Raw genomic sequence first — 26,319 nt, 5'->3', positions numbered from 1 at the left:
ATTTCTGTTGTTTTAAACCATTTGGTTTGTGGTAATTTATTAGGGCAGCCCTGGGAAACTCACATAACCCCTAAGAACAGTTTCTTGGTACAAAACCCTAAGTGGTAATACCATGAAAGAAGGTGGTTAGTAAATGCATTTTTATGGGAATGAATAAAAGTTCTCCTTTGTTATTTCAAAAGGAAATAAATCTATGGATGGTTTTGTTTATTTATTCCACAAAGAGCTACTGAACACCTCTTCTGCACTGGGCATTTCTCTAGGGGCTAGAAATACAGTGGTGAACAAATTAGGTAAACTCAACAGAGCTTGTATTTAGAGGGGAAACAGTTAAACAAATAAACAAGACATAGTCTGTTGAGTTAGGGCTATGAAGAAGGCAAAATTAGATGATGTGATCCAAAGTGACATACAGGAGGCAAGAGGCAGTATAGACTGGGTAGTCAGGCAAAGGAGCAGAGAACTAGGAGTAGAAGTATGAGAAACCAGACATTTGTGACCTGGGAGGGACGGAAACTATTCCAGGCAGAGGACCTGAGAGAATTGGGAGCTGAGTGATCACTGCCAAGTGAGAGGGTTTGGATGGGGAGATTTAGGCAGAGGCAGATCACAACTTTTATTCTGAGATACGTCATGCAGGCAGAAGAGTTTAAGCTGGAGAATAACATCAGTTGATTTCAACATTTAAAGTCAGTGTCTTCACTATGTGGGCCAGAAGGAGCAAGAGCCACTTGGGAGACTATAGCATTAGGCTGGATGGAGGTAGGCAGAGCTTGGATTAGGGTATTATTGTGGGGTGCAAAGAAGTGGGTTAATTCTGGTTCTGAGGTAGTATGACAGGACTAGTAAGTGCCTACTTAAGTGCCTTCTGGGCCAGAATTGCTTGAAATTCTGTAAGGGGTACAAAAAATATATTGTATTACCAAGACTCTCATATCCAGGAGTATTACATTTGATTGAGTGGATAAGACATATACATATATTTATAAAACATATGTAGACAAAAATGCACCGTAGTGTGACAGAAACAATACATATAGGAAAGAAGGCTCCAGAGTGGGTAGAGGTAACATGGAAAACTTCATACACTTGAGATGGGCCTTCAAAGATATGTAAAGATTGAAGAAGAGCGTTTCAGGTTGGATAAAGCATGAACAAATAAAAAAAAAAAAAGCAGAGGTTGAATTGCAGTGTTTGAAGTGGGTGAATAAAAAATCTGATTGGATTAGAGAGTTTGTATACAGTGCATAACGCCAATTAAATTAGATCAGTAAAGTGAGGATAGAGGATAGAGGGCTTCGAAATCCAGGAGTTTAGATTTAATCTTCTAGGCCAGGGATCGGCAAACTTTTCCTGAAAAGGCCAAATAATAAATATTTCAGGTTCTGCAGGTCATATGGTCTCTGTTAAAACTACTCAACTCTTCCACACTAGTCTGAAAGCAGCCATAGATAATACTTTTTAAATGACTGTGGCTGTATTTCAACAAGCTTTATTTCTAAAAACAGGTGGCAGGCCAGATTTTGGTCCTTGGATTACAGCAGCAGAGCAATAAAATAAAAATGGTGTTTTACACATTTTTGAAGTAATCATGTGCAAGAGCAGGGAGCATTTCTTTGTCACTTAGCATCCATTTCCCCCATCCTCCTTCCTCAGAGTTTCCATACTTTCAGTTAAGTGTTATCTTCTCTCACATGTTTAGGTAGAAGCCAGTTGAACTTCTAGCTCTAGGAATGGTCTCAGATTGGTTTAAATTGATCAGGTCATCCCCATTCCCCATTCTGCAGGGGTCAGTTCATGGAACCCACACCTAAGCCACATAGTGCATGCCATTTCTGGGGCATGGAGGGTGGTTCAGGAAGGACATATGAGCTAAATTTTCCCAGTAACATGCAATGTATCTTTTATAGTAAAGGGGCTTCTAGAAAGGCAGCCTTCTCACTTCTCTGAAAGAACCAAAAAAAGGTCACTCTCTTCCTTTCTGGGAAGGGTAGTATAGAAACATAATACTTGGATTTCTGGATTTGATTTGTTTGGGGTTTTTTTGTTTTGCTTGGCTTTTTAAGAAAAACCAAGTTTGGAGCCATGCTAACAAAACTGAAGGCAGAACAGAGAAAGGTAAAGAAACCAGGTCTTTGATGACATGGTTGGACTCCCACCTTGTCTTTTTAGTTTTATTAGCCAATACATCACTTCATTGCTTAAATCTGTCTTGAATTTTCTGTTGCTTGAGATTAAAAGTAGGAATGCCTGGGTGGCTCAGTAGGTTAAGCATCTGACTCTTGGTCTCAGCTCTGGTCTTGCTCTCAGGGTCAGGAGTTCAAGCCCCATGCTGTGCTCCACACCCAGCCTGGAGCCTTACTAAGAAAAAAAAAAAAAAGTATTCCACTGTCACAGAAGAAGAATATGGATGGGGAGATACTGAAAGGAGTTAGATTAGATGGAAGACTAAGCATGAAGTGGTAAGGTACAAGGTGGCAGTGAGAAGGTCATTGAAAAAAGAGAATTAATATGAGAGGCTAGCTCATTTGCTCACATTTAAATCCAGATCCACACAATGCTCTACCACCACTGCTGCCAGGACTGGATTGCACTCCAAAAGCCTCTCACACCCCACTCCCACCCTCCCATTTATAACTCTGCCACCACAGACACAAACAAGTATAGCAACATAGAGGAATTCGCAGAGAGATCCAAGATCAATGCAGGCAAAAGTCAGCAGGATGATGGGTTTTGGAATTGAAAGAACACAGACTAGATGGCAAATTGATAGACCCTAAAAGGGCCAAAGCTTTAAAAGGAAAAGAACCCCCAAAAAGGGTTTTATGGGTGGATTTTGAGCCCAAATACCTCTGAAGAACAAATTAAAGAATATTTTGGAGCCTTTTCAGGAGATTGAAAATATTGAACTTTCCATGATACAAAAAAAAAAAAAAAAAGAAAGAAAGAAAAAGGAAAGAAGAGGATTTTGTTTCATCACTAAACAGATGAAGAGCCAGTAAAGAAATTGTTAGAGCGCAGATTATCACCAAATTGGTTCTGGGAAGTGTGAAACCAAGTTGCACAACACAAAGAGGTATATAGGCAGCAAAAGCAACAACAAAAAGGAGGAAGAGGTGCCACAGCTGGTGGACCAGATGGTAGTAGGGGTTGTGGACGAAATCAGGACCAAAACTGGAACCAAGGATCTAATAACTATTATGATCAAGAATATGGAAATTACAACAGTGCCTATGGTGGGGATCAAAGCTATAGGAACTATCACAGCTATGATTATAATGTGTATAACTATGGGAACTATGGATGTGGACAGGGATATGCAGACCACAGACCACAGAGCACTTATGGCAAGGCCTCTCGAGGGGTTGGCAGTCACCAAAATAAGTGCCAACCATAGGAGGATGTTGGTGAAAACAGTGGAACTTTACTGCAGGCAGTGTGTCACCCTGACCACATCTATGTCTGGGAGTCACATGTTGCAGGCAGAGCAGAAGGCATACACCAGAAAATGCTGTCCTGTGGAGGAGACTGCTAAAGTAACCCATCTCGCAGGATGACACTGAAGATTAGTCTTCTGTTGATCTAAGATGATTATTTTGTAAAAGACTTTCTAGTGAACAAGACACAACTGTGTCCAACTGTATATGGCCACCAATTAGTCTTCTCTGTTTTTACTTTGCCTTCTGCTGTGTGATGATTTGATGTAGATTTGTTTATAAATTTCATTTGTATAAACATAGTATTTATTTGTATAACATGACTTCATGTTAAACATCAAATAAATGCTTCCTTATGTGGAAAAAAATATGTGAGGCTAAAGTATATTGATTGGACCAGAATTCCCACACAGAATAAAAGGCTAAGGGAAAAAAATTAAGGAATAGAGGAAGTGAGGAGTTTGAGCCCACTCACAAGAAAAGACATGTAAAACATAAGGCTAAAAGTTAAAGAGATATTTATTTGAATCCTCAGCCTAACCCTAGTCCCAACAGATGATATCATCCTAAAAACAGAAGATGTAAAGCAACAACTATTTAAAACCTACAAAGTGCTCACCGCAAAAGGTACAATCAGGGTCCATAAAACAGTGTGTAAAACTATAAATATTGTGAAAAGCAAAAAAATCCATAAAAATTGCATAAATCAATGGGAAATTTGGGGTTGTATCTTGGAATGAAAGAGTGGTCAGATTAAGAACCAAAAGCACGAAGGGTAGGGTGACTGAATGACAGATGGGGAAACTCTCATTAGAAAGGATAGAACTGATCAAGCCATTCCACTTATTCATACTGTCATACCTTTCATACATACTAGGGCACATTCTGTCAAGAGAACATGTAGTCCATTGACATATAGCTCCTGTAAGCCCCAATAGAGTAAACAAGGCAAACCGAGGGAACCACTAGAAGAAAGAGGCTCAGCAACAATCCACACAGAATCACTGAGTCTTCATATTTCAGTAATGAAAAGGTAAATAAATAAAACACTTCTGGGTTTCCAGTACACCTTTTAAGAGGCTGAAAGTTGGGGCACCTGGGTGGTTCAGTTGGTTAAGTATCTGCCTTAGGCACAGGTTATGCTCTCAGGGTCCTGGGTCAAGTCCCACATCTGGCTCCCTACTCATCAAGGAGCTTGCTTCTCTCTTTCACTCTGCCTCCCCGCCCTGCTCACCCATGCTCTCTCTTTCTCAAATAAATAAAATCCTAAAAGAAGAAGAAGAAGAAGAAGAAGAAGAAGAAGAAGAAGAAGAAGAAGCTGAAAGTTGTTACTCCAAGTTAACAAATTAAAAAAAAAAAAAAAAAAGAACAAACTGAAAAATCAACAACTCTTAGATCCAAAAGAGAACTGAGGTCACAGGGCAAAATGTTGCTCCCCAAATTGGAGATATCAACAGCGAATACAGAGAATCACAACTTACTGGAGTAACAAACTCTGAGGAAACCAATAGCAGGGTAGGGAAACCTGAACTATAATTAATGAATTGCTGGGCACTCAATGTAGATAACTCTGAGAGTTAAAAACTCAAGGGAGACCCAGTCATTGGAGGCTCCCACACATTTCTTAGATTTAACTCCTGGATCTCTATCACATTCTCACAGTGAATATCAGAGAAAAATCAATATCCCTCCTTCTCTACCATGTTGTTGGCAGAGGAAGGGAAAAAGGAACCACATGGAAATATACTAGAGCATTCTGTTCTTAGCAAGGTCTGTCTTTAGAAGGTACTATTGAATCACAGCCTCACCTGCTGTGGTTTTATCAGAGCCTAACTTGCTAGCCTGGGGGAGGGGAAAGACCCACCTCCAGCCCCCTCTAGCCATTCTGTTTCAGTTAAGGGTATGGAGGGAAGAGGACTGAAAAGCACGTTTGAGGCTCACAGTCCAAAGGCACAGGGATACTAAAAGACTAAAAGAGACTAGATCATAGGATTATAAAACACTTTCCTTCCCCTTTACCTTATCATCATATTATTAAAGGTCTATAGATATTTATAGCAGTGCCTTTTACCTTGTACATCATGTCCAGCTACCAAGAAAAAAAATCACAAGGTATACTAAAAAGCAAAAAACATAAATGAAAGAGATAGAGAGAGCCTCAGAACCAGGCTCAGATAGAGAAGGGATGTTGGAATGATCAGATCAGGAATTTAAAATAGCTATCATTAATATGCTAAGGGCTCTGATAAGTAGACAGCATGCAAGAACAGATGGGCAATATAAGCAGAGAGATGGAAATTCCAGGAAAGCACCAAAAAGAAATGCTAGAGATTAAAAACACTGTAACAAAAATGAATAATGCCTTTGTTGGACTTATTAGTAGACTGGCCACAGCTGAAAAGAGAATCTCTGAGTTTAAAGATATTTCAATAGAAACCTCCAAAACTGAAAAAGCAAAGAGAAAAAAGACTGAACAAAAAATAAAAAGAACAAGATATCCAAGAACTGGGCACAAAAGATGTAACATATGCATAATGGGAACACTAGAAGAAATGAACAGAAGAAATATTTGAAACTATAATGACTAAGAACTTGTCCCAAATTAATGTCAGACACCAATTCATAGATCCAGGATGCTCAGAGATTACCAAACAGGATAAATTCCTCCCAAAAAACTACACCTAGTCATATCATTTTCAAACTACAGAAAATCCTGAAAGAAGCCAGAGGATAAGAATATGTTACACACAGAGGAGCAAAGATAAGAATGATATCTGACTTCTCAGAAACCATGAATGTAAGGAGAAAGTGGAGTGAAATGTTTAAAGCATTGATGGGAAAACCCACCAAATTAAAATCCTGTAGCCTATGAAATTATCCTTCAATAATGAAGAAATAAAGACTTTCTCAAACAAACAAAAATTTAAGGAATTCATTGCCAGTAGAACTGCCTTGCAAGAAAATTTAAAAGAGGTTCTTTAGAGAGAAGGAAAATAATATATGTCGGACAGTTGTCTCTATATAAAGAAAGGAAGAGGGCGCCTGGGTGGCTCGGTTGGTTGAGCAACTGCCTTCGGCTCAGGTCACAGTCCTGGAGTCCCGGGATCGAGTCCCGCATCGGGCTTCCAGCTCCATGGGGGGTCTGCTTCTCCCTCTGACCTTCTCACCTCTCATGTTCTCTCTCACTGTCTCTCTCTCAAATAAATAAATAAAATCTTTAAAAAAAAAATAAAGAAAGGAAGAGCACTGGAGAAGTAAGTGAAGGAAAAATAAAATTTTTTATCTTTCTTCTCACTGTTTTAACGGATAAGTTTGTTCACAATAATAACAACACTGGAGGGGCACCGGGGTGGCTCAGTCGGTTAAGTGTCTGCCTTTGGCTCAGGTCATGATCCCAAGGTCCTGGGATTGAGCCCCACATCACACTCTCTGCTCAGTGAGGAGTCTGCTTCTCCCTCTACCTTTCCCCACTGCTCATGTGTTCTCTCTCTCAAAAATAAATAAAATCTTAAAAAATAATAACAACAACAACAACACTGGATTCAACATATATGCTTGTATACGTAACTTACATATAAGTAAAATGAATGGCAAGAAATATACAAGGGACAGGAGGAAGAAATGTGTATTATTTTGTTATGATAAAGTATACACACTTTATGGAATCATAAACCAGGCAGTTAAAGCCACAAAAGGCAGAAAAGGGGCAACAAATAGAAAATAGTAACAAATGTGGTAGCTATTAATCCAACTATACCAATAATCACTTTGAATGTCAACAGTCTGAATGCACCAATTAAAAGACAGAGATTGTCAGAGTGGATCTAAAAACATGACCCAGGAGGGGCATGATGGCAGCAAATATAGAAATTTCTAGCACTCATTTCCTCCTAAAAGCATCAATCTGGACAGTTGCTCATGTATGAAAATACCTTCGCAAAAGCCGAGGATTCCAGGTGATAGAATACAGAATCTGGGTGAAGCACAGAAGTATGAAAAGACGTACTGAGGATGATAGAAAATAGATTTATGTTGTTTCCATCACCCATCCTCTAAGCCTGGACAGCCTATGCCAAGAGACAGACCCTCCCCATAGCAAAAGACAAGTAAAGTGACTACACAATTTCACTGAGGCCCAGCCCCAGCAAACTTCTGCAGCCTTAGGTAGCTCTCTATAGGCTCCCACAAACCCAAGTCCCCAGATTACTACAGTGCCTTTAGGCTCCCATGGCCCCAGGGGACTCCCTTGGCTCTAGACTTCCACAGGGGATTCTACAAACCCAGGCCTCTAGCTCACCTGGGTGCTACCCAGCTCTAGTGGCCCCAGAAGTCTCCCATGGCCCTAGATTCCTGGAAGGATCCTGATAACCCAGACTCTTGGCACATCCTAGTACTAGCCACTGTCCATGGCTCTGGGTAGTTCCTGTGGCCCCTGGCTCCCCAATAGTTCCCATGAACCCAGGCTCTGGGTGGGCACCCACAAATCCAGGCCCTTTGCTGGGCCCAGTACTAGGATGAGTACCACAAACTGAGGCTTTCAGCCCACCCCAGCATCAGGCCAGCTCCTGTGGCCCCAGGCCCCTTGCCAACCCCAGTGTCATGCAGGCTCCTGGGGATCTAGACTCTAGACAGCCTGCCACAGACCCAGGCTCCTAGCCTACCCCATCATCAGGCCAGCCTCCAGGGTCCTAGTCTTAAAGTTGGCTCCAAAGATCCAGGCTCATGGTCTGTATCAGCAGCAGTCTGGACCTGCAGAACTAAACTCCAGGCTGGTCATCAAGGCCTCAGGTGACAGAATGACTCCTGCAACCCTAGTACCAGGCTGGCTCCATGAAACCAGGTTCCTGCTCCATTCCAGTTCTAGATCAGCACCTGCAGACTCAGATGACAGGCCCACCCCAGTGATCCTGGTAAGTGGCTGGCCCCTATGGGCATAAAAAGTGACCAGTAATGTGAACAGAAATAATCTCTCTAAATAAAACAATAGGTTGCTTTGTTGGAGAGAGAGAATGCAGCAGGGGAGTGGCAGGCAGAGGGAAGAGCAGTTACCCTGCTGAGCAAGGAGGCCAACGCAGGATTCGATCCCGGGACTCTGGGATCATGACCTGAGCTGAAGGCAGACACTTAACCAACTGAGCCACCCAGGCATCCCACAATAGGTTATTCGAAGAATACTTTCTGTGTCTGTGTATCTCTCTCTCTCTCTCTCTCTCTCTTTCTCTCTCTAGGTTTCTTAAAAACAAACCCCTGTTGAACACTGACTGTATACAGGGCACTGAGCTAAATGTTAGCAACCAAAAATAGGGGCTCATTGTCTAGTGGGAAAGACATACATTGGGGTAATTATGCTCTTACAGATGGTATTAATTCAGTTTGTGGATAATCTGTAGGTTAGTGTTCCTATGAAAAAATGTATGATAGACTGAATAATGACCTTCCTAAAATGTCCATGCTCTATTCCCAGAACCTGTGAACATGTTATCTTACATAACCAAAGGGGAAAAGTCCACAAAGCAAATGTTTGATTAAGTGAAGGATGTTGAGATGGAGAGGTTATTCTGGATTACCCAGGTGGATCCAATCTATTCATATGAATCCTTAAGAGTGAAGAACCTTCCTAGATTGTGGTCAGAAGGAGAATGTGACTATGGAAGAAAGGTCAGGGAGATGCAACATTCCTGGTTTTGAAGTGGAGAAAAGGGGTCACAAGTTAAGGAATGTGGGAAGCCTCTAGAAGCTGGAAAGGCAAGAACAGATTCTTCCAGAGAGCCTCCAGAAGAAACCAGCCCCCCTGACACCTTGACTTTAGCCCAAGGAGCAGGATTTTGAACTTCAGATCTCTGGAACTGTAAGATAATAAGTCTGTATCATTTTAAACCACAAAGTTCATGGTGATTTGTTATAGCAACAAGAGAAAATATAACATGAATAACATGCATATTGTCCCTGATGGTTTCAGACCCCAAAAGCCCACCAGGGTGAATTTCCTTGCAAGAAGAATAGCCATCTAGGGAACCTCAGTGAATGCCTCTCTCCTAGAGCTGGGGAATTTCTGAGGAGGCAGAAAGTTCACTCACACTAAGGCTCACCTGGGTCATGGGCACATCCTGACTTCTGGCAGAGGATGGGGAGAGCTACTGAGGGTGCCCCAATGGTATGATCGTGCCACTACTAAGTGATAAGGTCTGTAGGCCCAGGATAGGACTCAAACTCTAAGCGACTACATCACATTTGGGGGCTTACAGAGAAACTGTAACTCAAGGGTTGGTCAGCAGAGAGGCTTATCAGCCTCACTTATCAGCAGTGAGGCTTATCAGCAGAGAGGGAACACTATGGTCATAGCTAACCTGGGTCTGTGGAGAAAGTGAAAATGAACTCCTGGCATACGATTCTTGAAGTTAAGCTCACTGGCTTCTGTAGGGACTTTGGTGACAGATGAGATCTATGTGGCCTACGAGCTCCCCAGGCACCACCCCTGCTGCTGTGTAGAATGTGAACAAATGGTGGCTTTACAGCATGGCACAGCTGAGAGCCCACAGGCAGTGATTTTAGGAGAGAAGGGTATTTGGGGGGAATCCCAGATGGCAAGGCCTCAATCTTGGGGGCTACCCAGGCAGACAGAATTGGAAAATGGCAGAAATGAAAGAATGTCAGGCTGTGCCTTTCTACTGAGAAGGCAGAGTTGGGGAAGAGTCTGCAAAGTAGTGAGAAAGGAAAGAGCCATCTGCTTAGCCAGCCAAGACAGCTGAACCTATCCTGTGGGTTCTCCCTCCCATGCATAGGTCCCTCCTATCCTGGGCAAGGTTACAGTGCCAGCAGTAACACTCCTCAGAGATGGTAGGGAGAGCTGCTACTGGTGAGATGTGGAATCATCCCTCAGACCCCACCCAACTATCTGATTGACTTGGCGGGAGGAAAACAGGTTCTTATACAGGGTGCTGCTTTTCAGTCAATGGTAGCCTAACACCCAGGTCACACCTTCAAAAACAGAGTACAAATGACCCTTGAACAACATGGGGTTCAGGGGTGCCAACCCCTCACATAGTTGAAAATCTGTGCATAACTTTTGACTCCCTTAAAAGTTAACTACCATAGCCTACTGCTGGCTGGAAGCCTTACTGATAATATAAACAGTCAATAATGCACATTTTGGATATTACATGTATTATAAACTATATTCTTATAATAAAGCAAGCTAGAGAAAAGAAAATGTTATTAAGAAAATCATAAAATACATTTACAGTACTGTACTATATTTACCAAAAATATCTGCATAGAAGTGGACCCCCATAGTTGAAATCCATGTTGCTCACGGCTCAGCTGTATTTTATATCAACAGAAATTCCTCCTTTGCTGGAATGATTGCCAATTAAACCCTTTTAGAATATGGAACATATCCAGAAGGTTTGGATTTGCCCGTGCAAGTAAAAGTCTCCAACAGATAGCAGTTGGAAAGTTATGGTTGGAAGTTTATTCTCACCAGCTTGAAATAGTATTAAGGATCCTACATTTTGATTAGATAGAGCAGTGTGTACAAGTAAGCCAAATTAATCACGGGTGGGCATGGCGGGTATCTGATGCAAATAAGTAGGTAATAGACTTTCACAGAGGGCTACAGGAGTTGGGAGCCCAAATTCCAACAACCAGTTCTGAAGTTGATTCAAGGCCCTGAGGAAGTAGGTGGGTATGGGAGGCCAGAGCAGGGTTCAGATGTGGAACACCTTCTAGGAATTTAATCAAAAGATTACTTTCTTCTAGATAGTTGTTTTTATAACAGAGCTAACAGGGAACTATAAAGTGACTTTTGCTCAAGGGCATCCTAAAGGCCATGCCAGATGTTTGACAAACAGATGATAAGTATATCCCAGCTAGACATCTGAGAAACATGTGATAAATATATACATAGCATGATTAGCGGCCATTACTTCACACGTCCTGCATTCGCATACTCTTCCAAGCCTCAAGGCCTCACCCCTTCTATCTCTAGGATACATTGACTCTAAGATCACTTACATTTCCATGAGCTGATACTGCTCTGCTATCTACAGATTTTTATCTCTTAGTACATTCCTATTTCACTTTACTCTCCCTTGAGGGTTTTTTGATCTAGATCCTACAGCAGGAGCTACAGAAGTATTCTTCACCGTAATGGGCAGGAACTTTCTACACCTTGGATCTAGAGTGGGGCTTTAATAATACATGAGAATTTAGAAAAATGGTACAAAGTGTACATGGGGGTAGCTCAGTGGGTTAAGCCTCTGACTTTGGCTCAGGTCATGAGCAGAGCCTCTGGGGCTCTGCCTAGTATTGGCCCTGTGTTTAGCGTGGGCCCCGCCTCCTTCCCCCACCAACCTCCACACATAGGTTTCTGCAAGGCCCTCCTGACCTACATCTGGTTCTGCCCTCAGTGGGAAGTCTGCTTCTCCCTCTCCCTCTGCCCCTTCCCCAACTTGTGGGTATGCACATGTGCTCTCTCTCTCTCTCTGTCAAATAAATAAGTAAAATCTTAAAAAAAAAAAAAAAAGACAAAGAAAAATGGTACAAATAGCAACTTTAAAAGACTTTTAGAAGAAAATGTAGATGAATATCATTACGGCCTTGATGCAAGGGAGGATTTTTTTTAAGTAAGACATGCAAACTATAAAGGAAAAGATTAGTAAAGACCCATATTTTAGAAAATAACATCTCTGCAGAAAGATAAGAGAAATTATGATTGTTTCTCCAAAACCGAAGCTCCCAGAGACTATGAAATGACTGCACTGGAATTGCTACATTACCCACACCACAGTCAATGTATTGGCTTCAATACTGAGCATGCCATGAAATCATCCATTTTCACTACCAACTTTCTGACCGGGATTTGATAATGGCACTATGGTGAAGAAATGGTGTGTATACACAAGACACAAAGACAATGATCAGTTTTGCTGTTTTGCTTTTCTCTATAAAGGACAAAAAAAAAGAGGGGGGGGTCACATAAGGACCGATGTCCTGATAGGAAAACAGCTATCACAATGGATTTCTGAAGGAAGTGGCCAGACTCAATGTGCCCTTTTTCCTATCATGAGAACACACTTCTGATAGAGCACTGAGACTCTAGAAAAATCTGCTCTCCTCTCAAATATTCTTGCCTGCCCTTGAAACAGGTTTATGTTTAGTTTATAAACAGGTTTAGTTTATTCCCTAAATGAGTAGCTCTTAAATAGTAATTGACATTAGAATCATCTACAGAATCTAGAAAAAAAAAATTTCACATCTTGGACCCGATCACAGTGATGTTGATTAGTAAGTCTGGCTGCAGTCCTGGCATCTACATTTTTAAAATTTATATTCCCCAAGTGATTCTGGTGTGAAGCCCTGATTGAGACTTACTCCTACAGACCTTTGGACTCCTGACTATGACTAAGCATTTTGTTTTTTACTACTCTGTACCTCAATCCTTACGACTGATCCCTGCTCTTATGTTCTTCCAACTAGTTGCTCACTTCACTCTCCATGTCCTCAATCAGTAACCCATACTTACATGCAAATCATATTAACAAATAATGTATACAGCAAGCAGGTAGCCAGTTAGCACCAACTCACTGGCTTTTAATAATGAAATGGGAAGACTGAGAAGATGAGAAAATACTGAGAAAGAGGAAAAATGACAGAGTGATGGGAAGCACATCAAGATTGAGGCCTAAAAGAGGAAACAATGGATCAACTCTTGTCAGATGGGAGGAAGCTTCTAAAGGCTAGTCCTCCTCCCTTCCTCCTTTTATAGAATATTACCTGTAGCATAATCTCTGCACCAACTGTCTCCTTCCCAACAGCTTCCCTACTGGTTGCCTAATCTCAGTGGGACGGATACAGAAGTTCTCTTATTTCTTTTTCCAGGAGTGAAGGAGATAACTTTCTCTTCCTCAGGTTATTTGGAATTACTTCCACTAATATGCTACATTTTTTGAAATGTCTAGCTACTCCCATGAAGGCTCTTTCTTCTTCAACCTCCACATAAGTTAAACACCCTGTAACAGAGGTCATCTTCCTTTCCTGCTTACCACCTTCTAGAGTTAGCACAGGAATTTTGGGCATATTGTACTCTATAATTTTTGACACAGATGGTTGGCTAAGCAAGATTACAGTGGTCAAAAAGAGGTATTCAGGGACATTCTTCTTCACTGGTATCATTGCATGTAGTTTGAAGATTTCTAAAAAGTTTCAATTGCCCTCAGGGATAATCTTTTGCCTCTATAATAAACAGTTCCATTCACTAGGGCAAATGTTGGGTTTGAACTCTTAATATTAGTTCTTGGTTTGACAAAGACCGTTATGTTTAAAGAAAAAAAAAAACTGAGGCAACATATGAAATGAAATTTCTAAGAACCTTCTAGGAATTTTATCAAATTTTAACACTATTATAAACATCTTGTTTCTAAAATATTTGAGGATAATAAACACAGGTAATGTGGGTTTGAGTTAGGCCATTAAAACAAAGAAGCCAGGTTTGTGGATATAGTTAATCATACTGTTAGCTATAGAAGCCTGGATAGCAAAAGTATTAACTGCATAAGAAGCTTACTTTTACCAACTTTATTCTCCAAGAACAACCATCCCCAAATTTAGTGCCCAGACCTCTTTCAACTTGGTTCCTAAATAAGTTTTGGAATTCTTGGGACATTTAAATACTTGTGGAATTAAATACTGGGACACTATTTATCATGTTTAATCTATATCATAACCAAAGATGATACTCCCCTGACGGATCGTGTTTCAGCCACTGTCAGTCACAAAAATGATCTGGTTCCTCTGCTGCCACACAGACTTAAGTTCTGATCCTTCTCTTTGTCAGTTATTTTGGTTGATAGTTGGAAGAAGTACAATAAGAGCAGGTATTTCCTTTCTTTTCTTTTTTTTTTTTTTAAAGAATTTATTTATTTATTTGACAGAGAGAAATCACAAGTAGGCAGAGAGGCAGGCAGAGAGAGGAGGGAAGCAGGCTCCCCACTGAGCAGAGAGCCCGACATGGGGCTTGATCCCAGGACCCTGAGATCACGACCCGAGCCGAAGGCAGAGGCTCCAACCCACTGAGCCACCCAGGCGCCCCCAGGTATTTCCTTTCTAAGTGATTCTCTAACTACAGAACCTTTACAAACTTGCTTATCTGGCATTCCAAGAGTTGGCAGGTCAACAAGTATCAAGTGCCTACTGCATGCCAAGCACTGTTCCAGGCACTGAGGATACTAGGGAAATCAGTACAGATAGAGTACCCACCCATCCAAAAAGGGAAGGGAACTAGAACTCCTGACATACATACTCCACTGGAAAAATGCTTCTGTAGTTTGTGCTTATTTGTTTGCTGAGGATGTGTTAGAATTCTTTTGAGCTAGCTATTTACTCAAAAGTTCTACCCCTGTATTAACTAGATTCAGCCAAAGAATTTCTTACTCCAAAGTCAAACTTAAATCTGAAGTTCTTTCCACTTCCTCTTTATAGAACTTTACAACATTGACCAGTTTCATAGTTCTTCATCTTAGAGATTACTTAAATTACAAAGTGCTTACACATTTATGAGTCTTTCTTTAAGAATAGCCTATAAAATAAATTTTGTCTGTGAGCACATTTTTAAGTGCGCAAACTAGCAGTAAAACCAGGAGTATGGTTTTGTTTTGTTTTGTTTTTGTCTTTCATGTTCATGTTTCTGATCTTTAACCCCTTTCAAAAATAAATGTGGTCAAAACAAAACCATAAATATCTAGAAGCTAAGTCCTGAAATAAGTTAGATGGGCCCCCAAGGCCATCATGCTTCTACTGTATGATTTCTGTACCGTAACTTACCCAAGTAGTTTAACTTTCAGTTTCATAATCTAATAACTCTGGTTTCATTGTTTTTCTACTTAACTTCTTAAATGCTTGCCCAGATAAAAGCTTCTGCCTATTTAGCCACATTTGAGCCTTACCAAAGTGCAATAAGATCAATGACAAGGGGAGATCTTCAGATTCCACTTTCCTTCACTGCTTTGTAGAAATATACATATTAATTTTTGCATTTACCAGTTTATTATAAAAGGATATGATAAAGGATACAGATGAACATCCAGATGGAAGAGATATAGAGGACAAGGTATGTGGGAAGAGGTGCCAATCTGCCATGCCCTCTCTGGGAATGCCGCTCTTTTAGCCTCTCCATGTGTTCACCAACTAGCTGCCTTATAATAATGAACTCTATAAGAATATTTTAATAGCAGATTGAAAGAGGGGTAGTAATTATTTACAAAAACACAAACACACATCCATATATATATATTTTATATTTATATTAAAAGGTAATTTTTAGGGCTTTATCTTCAGGGACTAGAAATGCAATTATTTAATTACAGCATTTAAAGTAACCAAAAAAAAAAAAAAACCACAATTTGGGACAATATTTATTTATTTAGCTAGTTAGTTTTAAAGATTTTATTTATTTATTTATTTGACACAGAGAAAGGGATAATGAGAGAGAGGGAGAGAGCACAAGCAGGGGGAGTGGCATGCAGGCAGAGGGAGTGGGAGAAGCAGGTTCCCTGCCAAGCAAGGAGCCCAACGTGGGATTCAATCCCAGGGCCCTGGGATCATGACCTGAGCTGAAGGCAGACACTTAACCGACTGAGCCACCCAGTCACCCCAGGAGAATATTTAAGCAAGGCTATAAACCCAGGCCAAGTGAAAAGTTGGAAAAAAATAAGAAATCCAGCTACTCTGAAAAAGCTATCCCACAGTTGCTTATATCAAATAGATCCCATTGAACAAATATGTTTCAACATCCTGATAGCTAGTAGGCAGTTGTTTTAATCAATCATTCAAAAGCCATTTATAGAACAACTAAGGATACAAAGATCAACCTTGTAAAGAATTAGCCTTAGCCTTGTATAAATTCATACATTGCATGGTATCGATGCTCTTAAATTGTTCTATTTCATCGGTGGATTTTGTATATCTACCTAGTTTAATATACAGTAGTGACTTTTAAATTTGTTTTAGAAAAATACTTGCAATTAGACATTATCCACCATTTCCACATAACCAATATATACCTTATAACTTATTTTAAGCTTTTGCTTGATAAAAATTAGTGTACTTTTTGGGGGTAGAAATTTTGGGAGCTATTCTTCAAAGGAAAAAATCATGTGCATTTTTACTACTCAGGGATATTTGCTGTTGGCATTTCCTTCTAGAATTTTTTTCTATACATTTGATTTCAAGTAACAGAAAACCCAATTCAAACTTGTCTAAACAATAAAGAAAACTGATTGGCTCACGAGAATGAAAAGTCCACAGGCTTCAGGCCAGTCATGGCTTCAGATGAAGCTTGATTTTATAACTCAATTTGTCATCAAGGACCTATTTACTTTCTTCTCTCCACTCTGCTTCTGTGGTGTCTGCGTCATTCTAAGACTGGCTCCTCTCATGGCCCCAAGATGGTTGCCAGCATCTTCCCCTGTCCAGCAAGCAAGAGAACATCAGCATTCTCACAAAAGTCCTAAGACTCATGCTTCAAACAACTTTAGAGCCAATGCACACCCTGACTGAATCACTGGGGCCAAAGGGAGGGAATGTACTTATTGGATAGCCAAAGTTAGTTACATCACCTCTGAAGGCAGAGTGGAGTCAACTTCTCTGGAATCATATGTACCCCTAAGGAGAAACTGGTGCTGTTGGAAACATGATGGGGAGTGTTAAAGAAACTAAATATATATATTTTTTAAGATTTTTATTTACTTATTTGACACAGAGAGAGAGCACAAGTAGGCAGAGACACAGGCAGAGAGAGAGAGAGAGGAGGAAGCAGGCTCCCTGCTGAGCAGAGAGCCCGATGCGGGACTCGATCCCAGGACCCTGAGATCATGACCTGAGCCGAAGGCAGCGGCTTAACCCACTGAGCCACCCAGGCGCCCCAAGAAACTAAATATTTTTAAAGAAATATTAGATATGTGTCTTCCTCTTTGCTGATCTTTGATTAGACTCTCTGGATGGCCCAGAATGCTACTTTTTCAAGGAGAATCATGCTTAGAATTTCAACAGGGAATACTTGATAGGTATTAAAAGTTATATAGATCTACGTGTATGGTTAAAAATGTTAGTTACATGTTATTAAGTTTAAAAGATTAGGGATGCCTAGGTGGCTCAGTTGGTTAAAGCATCTGCCTTTGGCTCAGGTCATGATCCTGGTGTCCTGGGACTGAGTCCCACATTTGGCTCGTTGCTCAGTGAGGAGCCTGCTTCTTCCTTCTGCCTGCTGCTCCCCCTGCTTGTGCTCTTTCTCTGACAATTATATAAATAAAATCCTTTAAAAAATTAAAAATTAAAACATTATTAAAACCATGCATATAAAAAACCATAGGTATTATATGATCCTATTTTTCTTAATCTACATATGCATGGAAAAAAGATACATACATAGTAGAATGTTAACCAAAGTTATCTGTAGGTGTTGTGACTTTTCACTTTCTTCACTCCTTTTTCTATTACCTGAATACTTTATAATTATTACTTTAATAATCAGAAAAAAACCCCAAACATTAGAACTATGTAAATTGGAAAAAAAGTACAGTTCACCAGGAATCGACAACATATCCCACTGCCTCAAGAATGTACCCTACACGACCCTTGCCATTATACAAACCACTTAGTTTATTCCTCCTGTCAATCTTTACCAGCTGGAGTTGAGGGAAATGAAGGTATCAATGTGTATGAAGGTCCAGGTCCTGTTCATTTACAAGTTAAGATTAATATATAGTTTTTCTCCATTAGTTTGAATAATTTTTAGCTTTTCTTCCCTTTTTTCAGTTAATAATATATGTAGATCAGTATTTCACAGGCTGATTAGCAGATGATAGTGAAATTAAATGGTTTTCTTAAGGCAGTCACCAGTAATTACCTAAGAATGACTTTTTTTTTTTTTTTTTTTTTTTGTTTTTTTTATTTGAGAGAGAGACAGTGAGAGAGAGCATGAGCGAGGAGAAGGTCAGAGAGAGAAGCAGACTCCCCATGGAGCTGGGAGCGCAATGTGGGACTCGATCCCGGGACTCCAGGATCATGACCTGAGCCGAAGGCAGTCGTCCAACCAACTGAGCCACCCAGGCGTCCCAAGAATGACTTTTTAATGAGGTCTTTCATCTCTGTATACACTTTGTTCCTATAATTTCCCCCCCAAACCTACTCTTCTCAGGAAACTTATCCACTCCATACAGATATCTCCAACCTCATCTTTAGCTGTATTCTTTCTCTCTTAAGCTTCTGTTTTCTTTCTAGGTGTCTATCAGAAATCTCTATTTACATGTGCTGATACCTTCAGGAGCAGTTAATCCACAGGATAATGAGCACTTATATTCCCAATCTTTTACACCAATTAGTTGGGTGTTCTTAGATCAACTGCTGAATCTCCAGGACCACACATGGCAAGGACGATGACAACTCCTTCAAGAAATGAGGCTGAGGGGCTCCTGGGTGGCTCAGTTGGTTAAGCTTCTGCCTTTGGCTCAGATCATGATCCTGGGGTCCTAAGATTGTGCCCCACATTAGGCTCCCTGCTCAGCAGGGAGTCTGGTTCTCCCTCTCCCTCTGCTCCTATTCCCTGCTCATTCTCTCTCTCTCTCTCTCTCAGATGGATGAATAAAATCTTTAAAAAAAGAAAGAGACTGAATTAGATAACTTCTCAAGATTTTGGATTCTAGACCTAAAATCAAATTCATTATTTTCTTGTAACTGCTTCTCTCATTTGAAATATTTCTTCCTTTCATCTTCAATTAATAGAATGATAGGAAATAATTGGACTATAGAACAAGGAAGGCTGTTAGAGGCTGTCTAGTTCAATTCCCTCTCCTTACTGTAATGGAGTAAGGACTTTAGTTCATTACCTCCATCATCTTCACCTATCAGTAATCCAGTCCCATCAGCTCTACTTTTATAATGTCTCTCATGCCATTTCCACTTTTTTCATTATCATCACTCCAAAGTACGTATGTCTTCATTTCCTAGTGTCTAGGTTCTTCCCAAAGTCATCTGCTTTTCTTGCCTCCAGTCTCTTTTTCAACTTATCCTGGGAAAGCTTCCAGATTACATATCCAAAAACAATGTAATCATTATGACACATTCCTGTCAAAACATATTTAATGGTTTTACTGTGGTCAGAGGATAAGGCAAGGCCCAAACTCTAAGTCTAACCTAAAGAACCTCCTAGAGGCTGACCTTAACTTACCTTTCCAGGTATATCTTCACGTATTCTCCTAAACATCAAAACTCAGCATTTCTTTAAATGAACAAATCTTCATGCTTTCTAAACAGAAATCTTTTTAGCCTTGAGATAATACACTGGGAAGAATAAAAAGAAGTAGTCAGTTTCAAGGGGAAAAAAAGTAGGCAGTTAAGAGTAAAGATGGGGAACAAAGGTGAAGTGAGAACAGGAATAGAATGCATGACTTTTCTATAGTTCCTCTCTGCTCATTTTTTCTCCCGCTTTTTAGAAACTTAACCTTAGCTTACTGTGATTTTTCAAAGTATACATTTTTGTATCTTTGCACAAAAACTAAGATGACAGAAACACATCTGGAGTTGTCAGACCAAAAAAAAAAAAAAAAAAAGGAAAGAAAAAAATAGTTGGAGGCAAGGCAAAATAGAGGCTTTACAAAGGACAGATGCTGTGGAGATATTAAGTGGCATCATATCATAAACACCTTGAATTTGACATAATTTTGATTCCAAGAGATTAATACAAATAGTTTCTTTGGGTTTCAAAATGGAGCTCTAAATTTGGGACCTCTTCATTTCAAGCTCGTAAGTATTCCACCAATATAACAAATTTCTTCTCAGTACACTGAGAGGATAAACATGTAGTTTCCCCCACAACAGAGACACAAGTAGTCAGGGACTAGGCGCTTATTCTATCCAAATCAGGCCCAGTGCACAGGCTTTACAGACATTTTAGTCCTGGATTTAGGAAGGTCAAGGCCACACTCCCTTGGGAAAGAGGGAAACCAGGATTCTGGCCCAGATCTGATTTTTAAACTCTGCACCATCAAACGACTAGTCAAACCCACATATGAATTAGCGGATCACAAGAGGTTGGGCGTTCGGCAGCAAAACGAGAGGCTTCCGCATCTGAATTTAGGGCGAGGAAAACGAGACTGGAAATGTCCCCACAGAGCCGCCATTTTGCGAGAGCTGGGCCGCCGGAAGTCAAGCCGCCGAAGTCTCCCGGCTGAGAGGCTCGGAGTCTGCGGCCTGGAGGCGGAGCCGGGGAGCCGGTGTCCCCCTCACTTCTCCACGAGGGCGGATCTTGAGGGCGGGACAGGGGACCGCGCGGCTAGAAGCCTCGCGGCGGGGGCGGAGCTGAGGCGGAGCCGGAGCCTGAGGCGGAGCCGAGGACGTGAGCTTGGAGGTTCGAGGCGGAGGGCGGGGTCTGAAGGCGGGACAGGGGGCCAAGGAGCTCTGAGGTTCCCGGGGCGGGACAGCTTAAAGACTCGAGGCGGGGGCGGGGCCTAAAAGGCGAGGCGGGGCGGGTGGGGCGGGGCCGCACGGCCGGCGCGGGGAGGAGCTGACCTGACCGCGGCACTCCCGCACCTCACTTTCTCGGAACGTGACAGAGCTGCTGTAGTCGGCCTCCAGCAGCCCGCAGCTCTCGGTGAAGAGGGCTGGGGTGGGAGATGACGGTGATTTCCTCCCTGCTTGGCCCAACACGAGCATCGACTCCCCTCTCGCGGCCCCGGGGCTGCAGACGTAGCAGGTGAGATGGGGCCCCGGGGCGCGGACCTGCCCCGCCCTGGGTCGGCCTTGGGTACCCTTGGTGCCCCCATCCCCGCCTCTCAGGTCTGGGCAGGTGGGCAGTGCCCCTCCCTTGGCACCCCGGCATGCAGTCCACTGCCTGCGCCTGCCCCGCTTTTAGGACCTCCAGAGCCACCCAGAGAGACTTAATGTAGGGGAAGGGACCCCTGTCCCCTCCGGTGACAGAACAGCCATACCCCAGTTTGAGGAGCGCTTCATTGCTCGTATGCCCACGCTGACATTCTCGGATTCTTCTTTTTATCCCGAGGGGGTGGCCTCAGTGTCTACCCTTCTGGGAGCTTTTGCATGGGTACCTGGAGCGCTACACCAAATTTTCTTCCTTACCCCTTTTTGGAGCATGTCGGATACCATGACGTTGTGATTCCCATGCCCTGGGGAAGCTGAGACCAACTTTTTAATCCCAGGCACAGACCCCAGTCTGCCTTTCCACTTCCACCGCTGTCTGCCTGGGCATTGGGTGGCAGCTGGTCTCCGGGCAGTCTGGTTAAGGACTTTCCACATCCTTATCTTAGAGGGCCAAAGTCTGTCCCTGCTGACAAGGGAAGAGGCAGTGTTTAGCACTCCCCACCCTAGGTCTCTAGGGAGGACATTTGGTCCTTTTCAAGTAGGTGGGAGTGGGCGGATGGTGTGACTGTTGATGTTGAAGTGCTTTAATAGTATTATGCTCTGTTATGCTTTTCCCACAGGATAATGGATTTTGGGTGTTCCAAAGCTTTCTCTTTGAAATAAATCAGAACCCTCTTCCCCATTTTCACTTAACAATGGCAGTTGTTTACAGTTTCAGTGGTTCCTTGCAGTTATCTCAACCAGCTATCAGTGGCTACAATGGGGTTGTATATAGCATTTCTCCACCCCTCACCCCAGTGAGTGTGGCCAGGGAGCAGTCTTTTACTGTGACGGGTCAACTTGTTTGTTCTTTTAGCAACCCTTGTTTTTAATGAGATGGAAGGACTGGATGTAATTTTTTAAAAACTTCCTTTGCTGTCGTCCTGTTCATTTTCAAAGAATGCTTTAAAAAGTATATACTCTTCCGTTGTGGCGGGGGGTGGGGGGGTGCGGGGAGATGAAAACCTTTGTAAGTGCTTTTTTTGGTTTTTTTAACCTTTCCTCTGTTAGCAAGTATTGCTTTTATGATGTTGAGGAACATTAAAAGAATCTTCCTGGGAAGGGGCAGATTACTTCTCGAAGTTTTTCTTTTAATTTTTGACTAACGTAAGGTTAATCCTGGGCAGTCAACTATTTGACCATCTCGTTGATGAAAATGAAGATCTCTCCCTTCCCTGCTAAAAACAACTTAAGATCAAACTGAATTCATTTGAACTCCACTTAGTTTGGTATGAAATAAAAGCTAGAAACCTATGACCCATCCCATCTCTGTTTTAGTTGGAGAAATCTTTAATACCAAGTTTGAAGAATGGGCATAAGACAATGAATTATGTTTCATCTGTTGCCATTCTCATGGCCACACTTCTAATAGCAGTTGCTATCATTTCTTGAAGACCTACTCTGTGAAAAGCTGTGTATGAAGTCTCATATCCTCACAATATCCCTTTAAGTAGGTTTTCACTCTCATTTTACAGTTGAAGAAGCTAAGGTTCAGAGAGGATATTTAACTTGCCCAAAGAGTTCACAAGTTATAAGTCCCCAAACTGGGTTCAGGTCTATTTGGCTCTTTTCAGTGAACAACCACTATTTTAGTTAAAACTGTTGGTTAAAAAATTATCGTAAAACATTGATATGTGAGTGTAGTACAAATAAAGGGTAGTGAGCAGTATGAGTTAGTGACATTCTAGGCAAACAAATGTAGGGAACTTTAAAGAAATAAGACTGGAGAAGTTTATCTCCTTATTCTTTTTTTTTTTTTTTAAGATTTTATTTATTTATTTGACAGAGAGAGATCACAAGTAGGCAGAGAGGCAGACAGAGAAAGAGGAGGAAGCAGGCTCCCTGCTGAGCAGAGAGCCCAATGCGGGACTTGATCCCAGGACCCTGAGATCATGACCCGAGCTGAAGGCAGAGGCTTTAACCCACTGAGCCACCCAGGCGCCCCATATTTCCTTATTCTTTAACATTGCCTCTTTAAGTCCACACGTTAGGGGCTCCAAATGTTTAACACTTTTTATCAGCTCCTTACTTCAACTAATGGTACCTGTCCCAACCATTAGCTTTCCCAGGATATAATTTGATGATTATTTGGTAAACTTCAAGTATGTGATTATTGTAGGTTTTGTGTATATTAACCACTCCTATCTAATCCTGGTAGAAAAATACTTGTCCTGATCCAGATTAAATGTACGGTTTTTAAATGGTTCAATTTATATGAGGGTAGCCCAGAGAAAATTATCATATCCACACCCCATGTATCAGTTGCTGCTGATCTCTGGTCTGCTATCTGAGTCTTTTTTTAATGTCATGTGGGTGTTTGAAACCTTACCCCTTGGCATTGTAAATTTCAGGAATCATGGGCGCTTTTACTTTCTACGTTATATAAGGCCACTTTAGATGATCAACCCTGAATAATCACTTAGAAATTGGCAATTGTCACCATATTAATTTCAAATTACTAATTAAAGCCGATTAGTTGCAAAGTTGCCCAAACCTCATATTCATTGTGTCCCTGGCAACAAGAAGGAGTCTGATAAGTATTGTAATGTTAGCATAAAGTATTTTCTTGCTTTAGCATTTTCTGAACATCTTTAAAACATTTCACAACACATTTTGTGTTCTTTAACATTTTGGTCTTGGGCCTGTTGCTGTAGTGTAAAACTTAGAATACTTTATCATTCAGGAAAAAAAGGTTTCTGCCCATGAACTAGATAGTTCATAAAAGAGAACATTGATCCACTAAAAGGTGAAAAGTTTAATATTTTAGTCCTTCATCATTAATATATATATAATATATATACATAATTATATAATTAATTATATATAATAACTGTGTATTGTATTAGTGCCTCCTGTGTGCCAGGCACCGTGCTGGGTGTGGGGGTACAACAGTGAGCAAAAACATGCAGAGTCCCTACTTCAGTGGCACTTAAAGTCTAGTGAAAGAGATAGACATAAACCAAATAGTCATTCTAATGCATGGTATAATTATAAACTGAGAAAAGTAGCCTACAGGTAAAGAACATGATTCTACTTGATAAAGACCTAGCTATGGGGTTAATGAAGCCTAATGTGGTGAAGAAACTCCTGAACTATATGATTTAGAGGGTGAACACATATTATTATACAGACAGTGGCAAGTAAAGAAGAGAACATTTTATACTGAACTGCATGTACAAAGCCCCTGTGACACAAAGAGACTATGGAGCATTCAAGAAAGCAAATATATGAGGCTACTTTAAATGAAGCTAAGGGTAGCCCGGTTGGATGCCATCATCATTTCTTTCATTCTCTTTTATGGGCTACCAAAAGTTGTATTTAACTTTTGTTAAGTGATTACTTTGTGCCAGACGTGATTATAAGGACTTAATCTCAAGTCCCCATGAGGTAGGTACTATCATTGCCATTTCACAGATGAGGAAAATTACCGGATAAAGTTACTATGTGATATTCTACTATACTCTTCTTCCTGTCCTCTACTAGGATATGACCACAGGGTAGACAGTAGCCTCGAGCACTGAAATTTTCATAGAATTTGGGACGCAGGTAGACATTCAGGAGAGGTTCTGTGGGCCCCAGGCTCTTACCCACTAGGTGAAGCTCAAGTGTGAATCATGGGGGAAAGCCATGGGGTATCCCTGCAACTGTCATATTTATTAATCTTATTTTATTCATGTCTGATACTGAACATAGGACAGCAACATAAATATTTTGAGCTGACCCACCTTTGAGATAAAGAGGTTATTATTGGGGCACCTGGGTGGCTCAGTGGGTTAAAGCCTTTGCCTTCATCTCAGGTTGTGATCCCAGGGTCCTGGGATCAAGACCCATATCGGGCTCTCTGCTCATCAGGGAGCCTGCTTCCTCCTCTCTCTCTCTCTCTCTCTGCCTTCTTGTGATCTCTCTCTCTCTGTGTCAAGTGGATAAATAAAATCTTAAAAAAAAAAAAAAGAGGTTATTGTTAGCAAAAACTCTCACCCTTTTTTTTTTTCATTGTATTTTTCTCTGGTGGTTGTTGAAGAAAGTATATATATTTATTTGGTCATTTGATAAGTCTAGGTTTGCTAGTGTATGCTTTCAACTAGAATTATTCTCATTATTGATTGTTGCACTGAATCTTTCTTCCTTTCTTTCCAGAAATCTGGTTGGAGTTGGAGGGTGAAAGAAAATGGATTCGTTTTCTGATTTACCTGCAGAGAACTTAACCATTGCAGTCAATATGAGCAAGACTTTGTCCTCAACAGTGGTGCATAGATTTAATTCCACTAATGACCCACCTTCAATGTCAATAACGAGGCTTTTTCCAGCCTTACTAGAATGTTTTGGCATTGTCCTTTGTGGCTACATAGCAGGAAGAGCTAATGTCATAACATCAACACAGGCCAAAGGACTGGGAAATTTTGTCTCCAGATTTGCACTTCCAGCTTTATTATTCAAAAATATGGTTGTACTTAATTTTTCCAATGTGGATTGGTCTTTCCTATACAGTATCTTGATTGCCAAAGCTTCTGTATTTTTTATTGTCTGTGTATTAACCTTATTGGTTGCCAGTCCTGACAGTCGATTTAGCAAAGCTGGACTATTCCCTATTTTTGCCACACAAAGTAATGACTTTGCATTGGGATATCCTATAGGTAAGTTACTTTTTATTTTTCAAGTTTTTAAAAAATTTGAGTGTTTTAGGAAGTAGAAAAATTTAGTCTTTTAATTTATTTAGGCATTTGTTAGTGGTAGATATTTACTTATATCTAAAAAATATCTCTTGGGGCACCTGGTTGGCTCAATTTTTAGAGCATGTGGCTCTTGACCTTGGGGCCCATGAACTTGAGCCCTACATTGGGGGTAGAGTTTACTTAAAAAAAAAAGAAAATCACAAAACCTCATTCCAAATCTCTGTATCAACCCACAATGCCTACCCCCAAAAGGGAATAAATCTTAAAAAAAAAAAAATTTTTTTAAATCTCTCATATTT

General features: G+C 41.0%; 1 protein-coding gene, 1 long non-coding RNA gene and 1 pseudogene across 3 annotated transcripts in view; 2 read left to right on the top strand and 1 right to left on the bottom strand.

Moving 5' to 3' along the window:
• Positions 1-2,557: 2,557 nt before the first annotated feature.
• LOC116597074 lies at positions 2,558-3,397 on the top strand (annotated as a pseudogene).
• Positions 3,398-16,013: 12,616 nt separating this feature from the next.
• LOC116597795 lies at positions 16,014-20,882 on the bottom strand. Its single transcript, XR_004288786.1, has 4 exons — positions 19,660-20,882; positions 19,319-19,556; positions 18,739-18,961; positions 16,014-16,899 (listed from the first exon to the last, which is right to left on the bottom strand). It is a non-coding gene; the product is annotated as an uncharacterized LOC116597795 (long non-coding RNA).
• Positions 20,883-20,952: 70 nt separating this feature from the next.
• The window catches only part of GPR155 (G protein-coupled receptor 155), a 42,827-nt gene continuing 37,460 nt past the window's right edge, over positions 20,953-26,319 (top strand). The window contains exons 1-2 of one of the 2 annotated variants that reach the window (XM_032355988.1): positions 20,953-21,183; positions 25,485-25,981. In XM_032355988.1, coding sequence (XP_032211879.1) covers positions 25,516-25,981 — 466 coding nt within the window. In that variant the 5' untranslated portion in view covers positions 20,953-21,183; positions 25,485-25,515. The remainder of the gene's footprint in view (positions 21,184-25,484; positions 25,982-26,319) is intronic. The other variant, XM_032355987.1, reaches the window with a different exon arrangement.

Source organism: Mustela erminea, chromosome 8, assembly GCF_009829155.1.
Source record: "Mustela erminea isolate mMusErm1 chromosome 8, mMusErm1.Pri, whole genome shotgun sequence".
NCBI classification, from domain to species: domain Eukaryota; kingdom Metazoa; phylum Chordata; class Mammalia; order Carnivora; family Mustelidae; genus Mustela; species Mustela erminea.
Note: the sequence above shows the minus strand (reverse complement) of the source record. Positions and strands in the feature narration are given on the sequence as shown.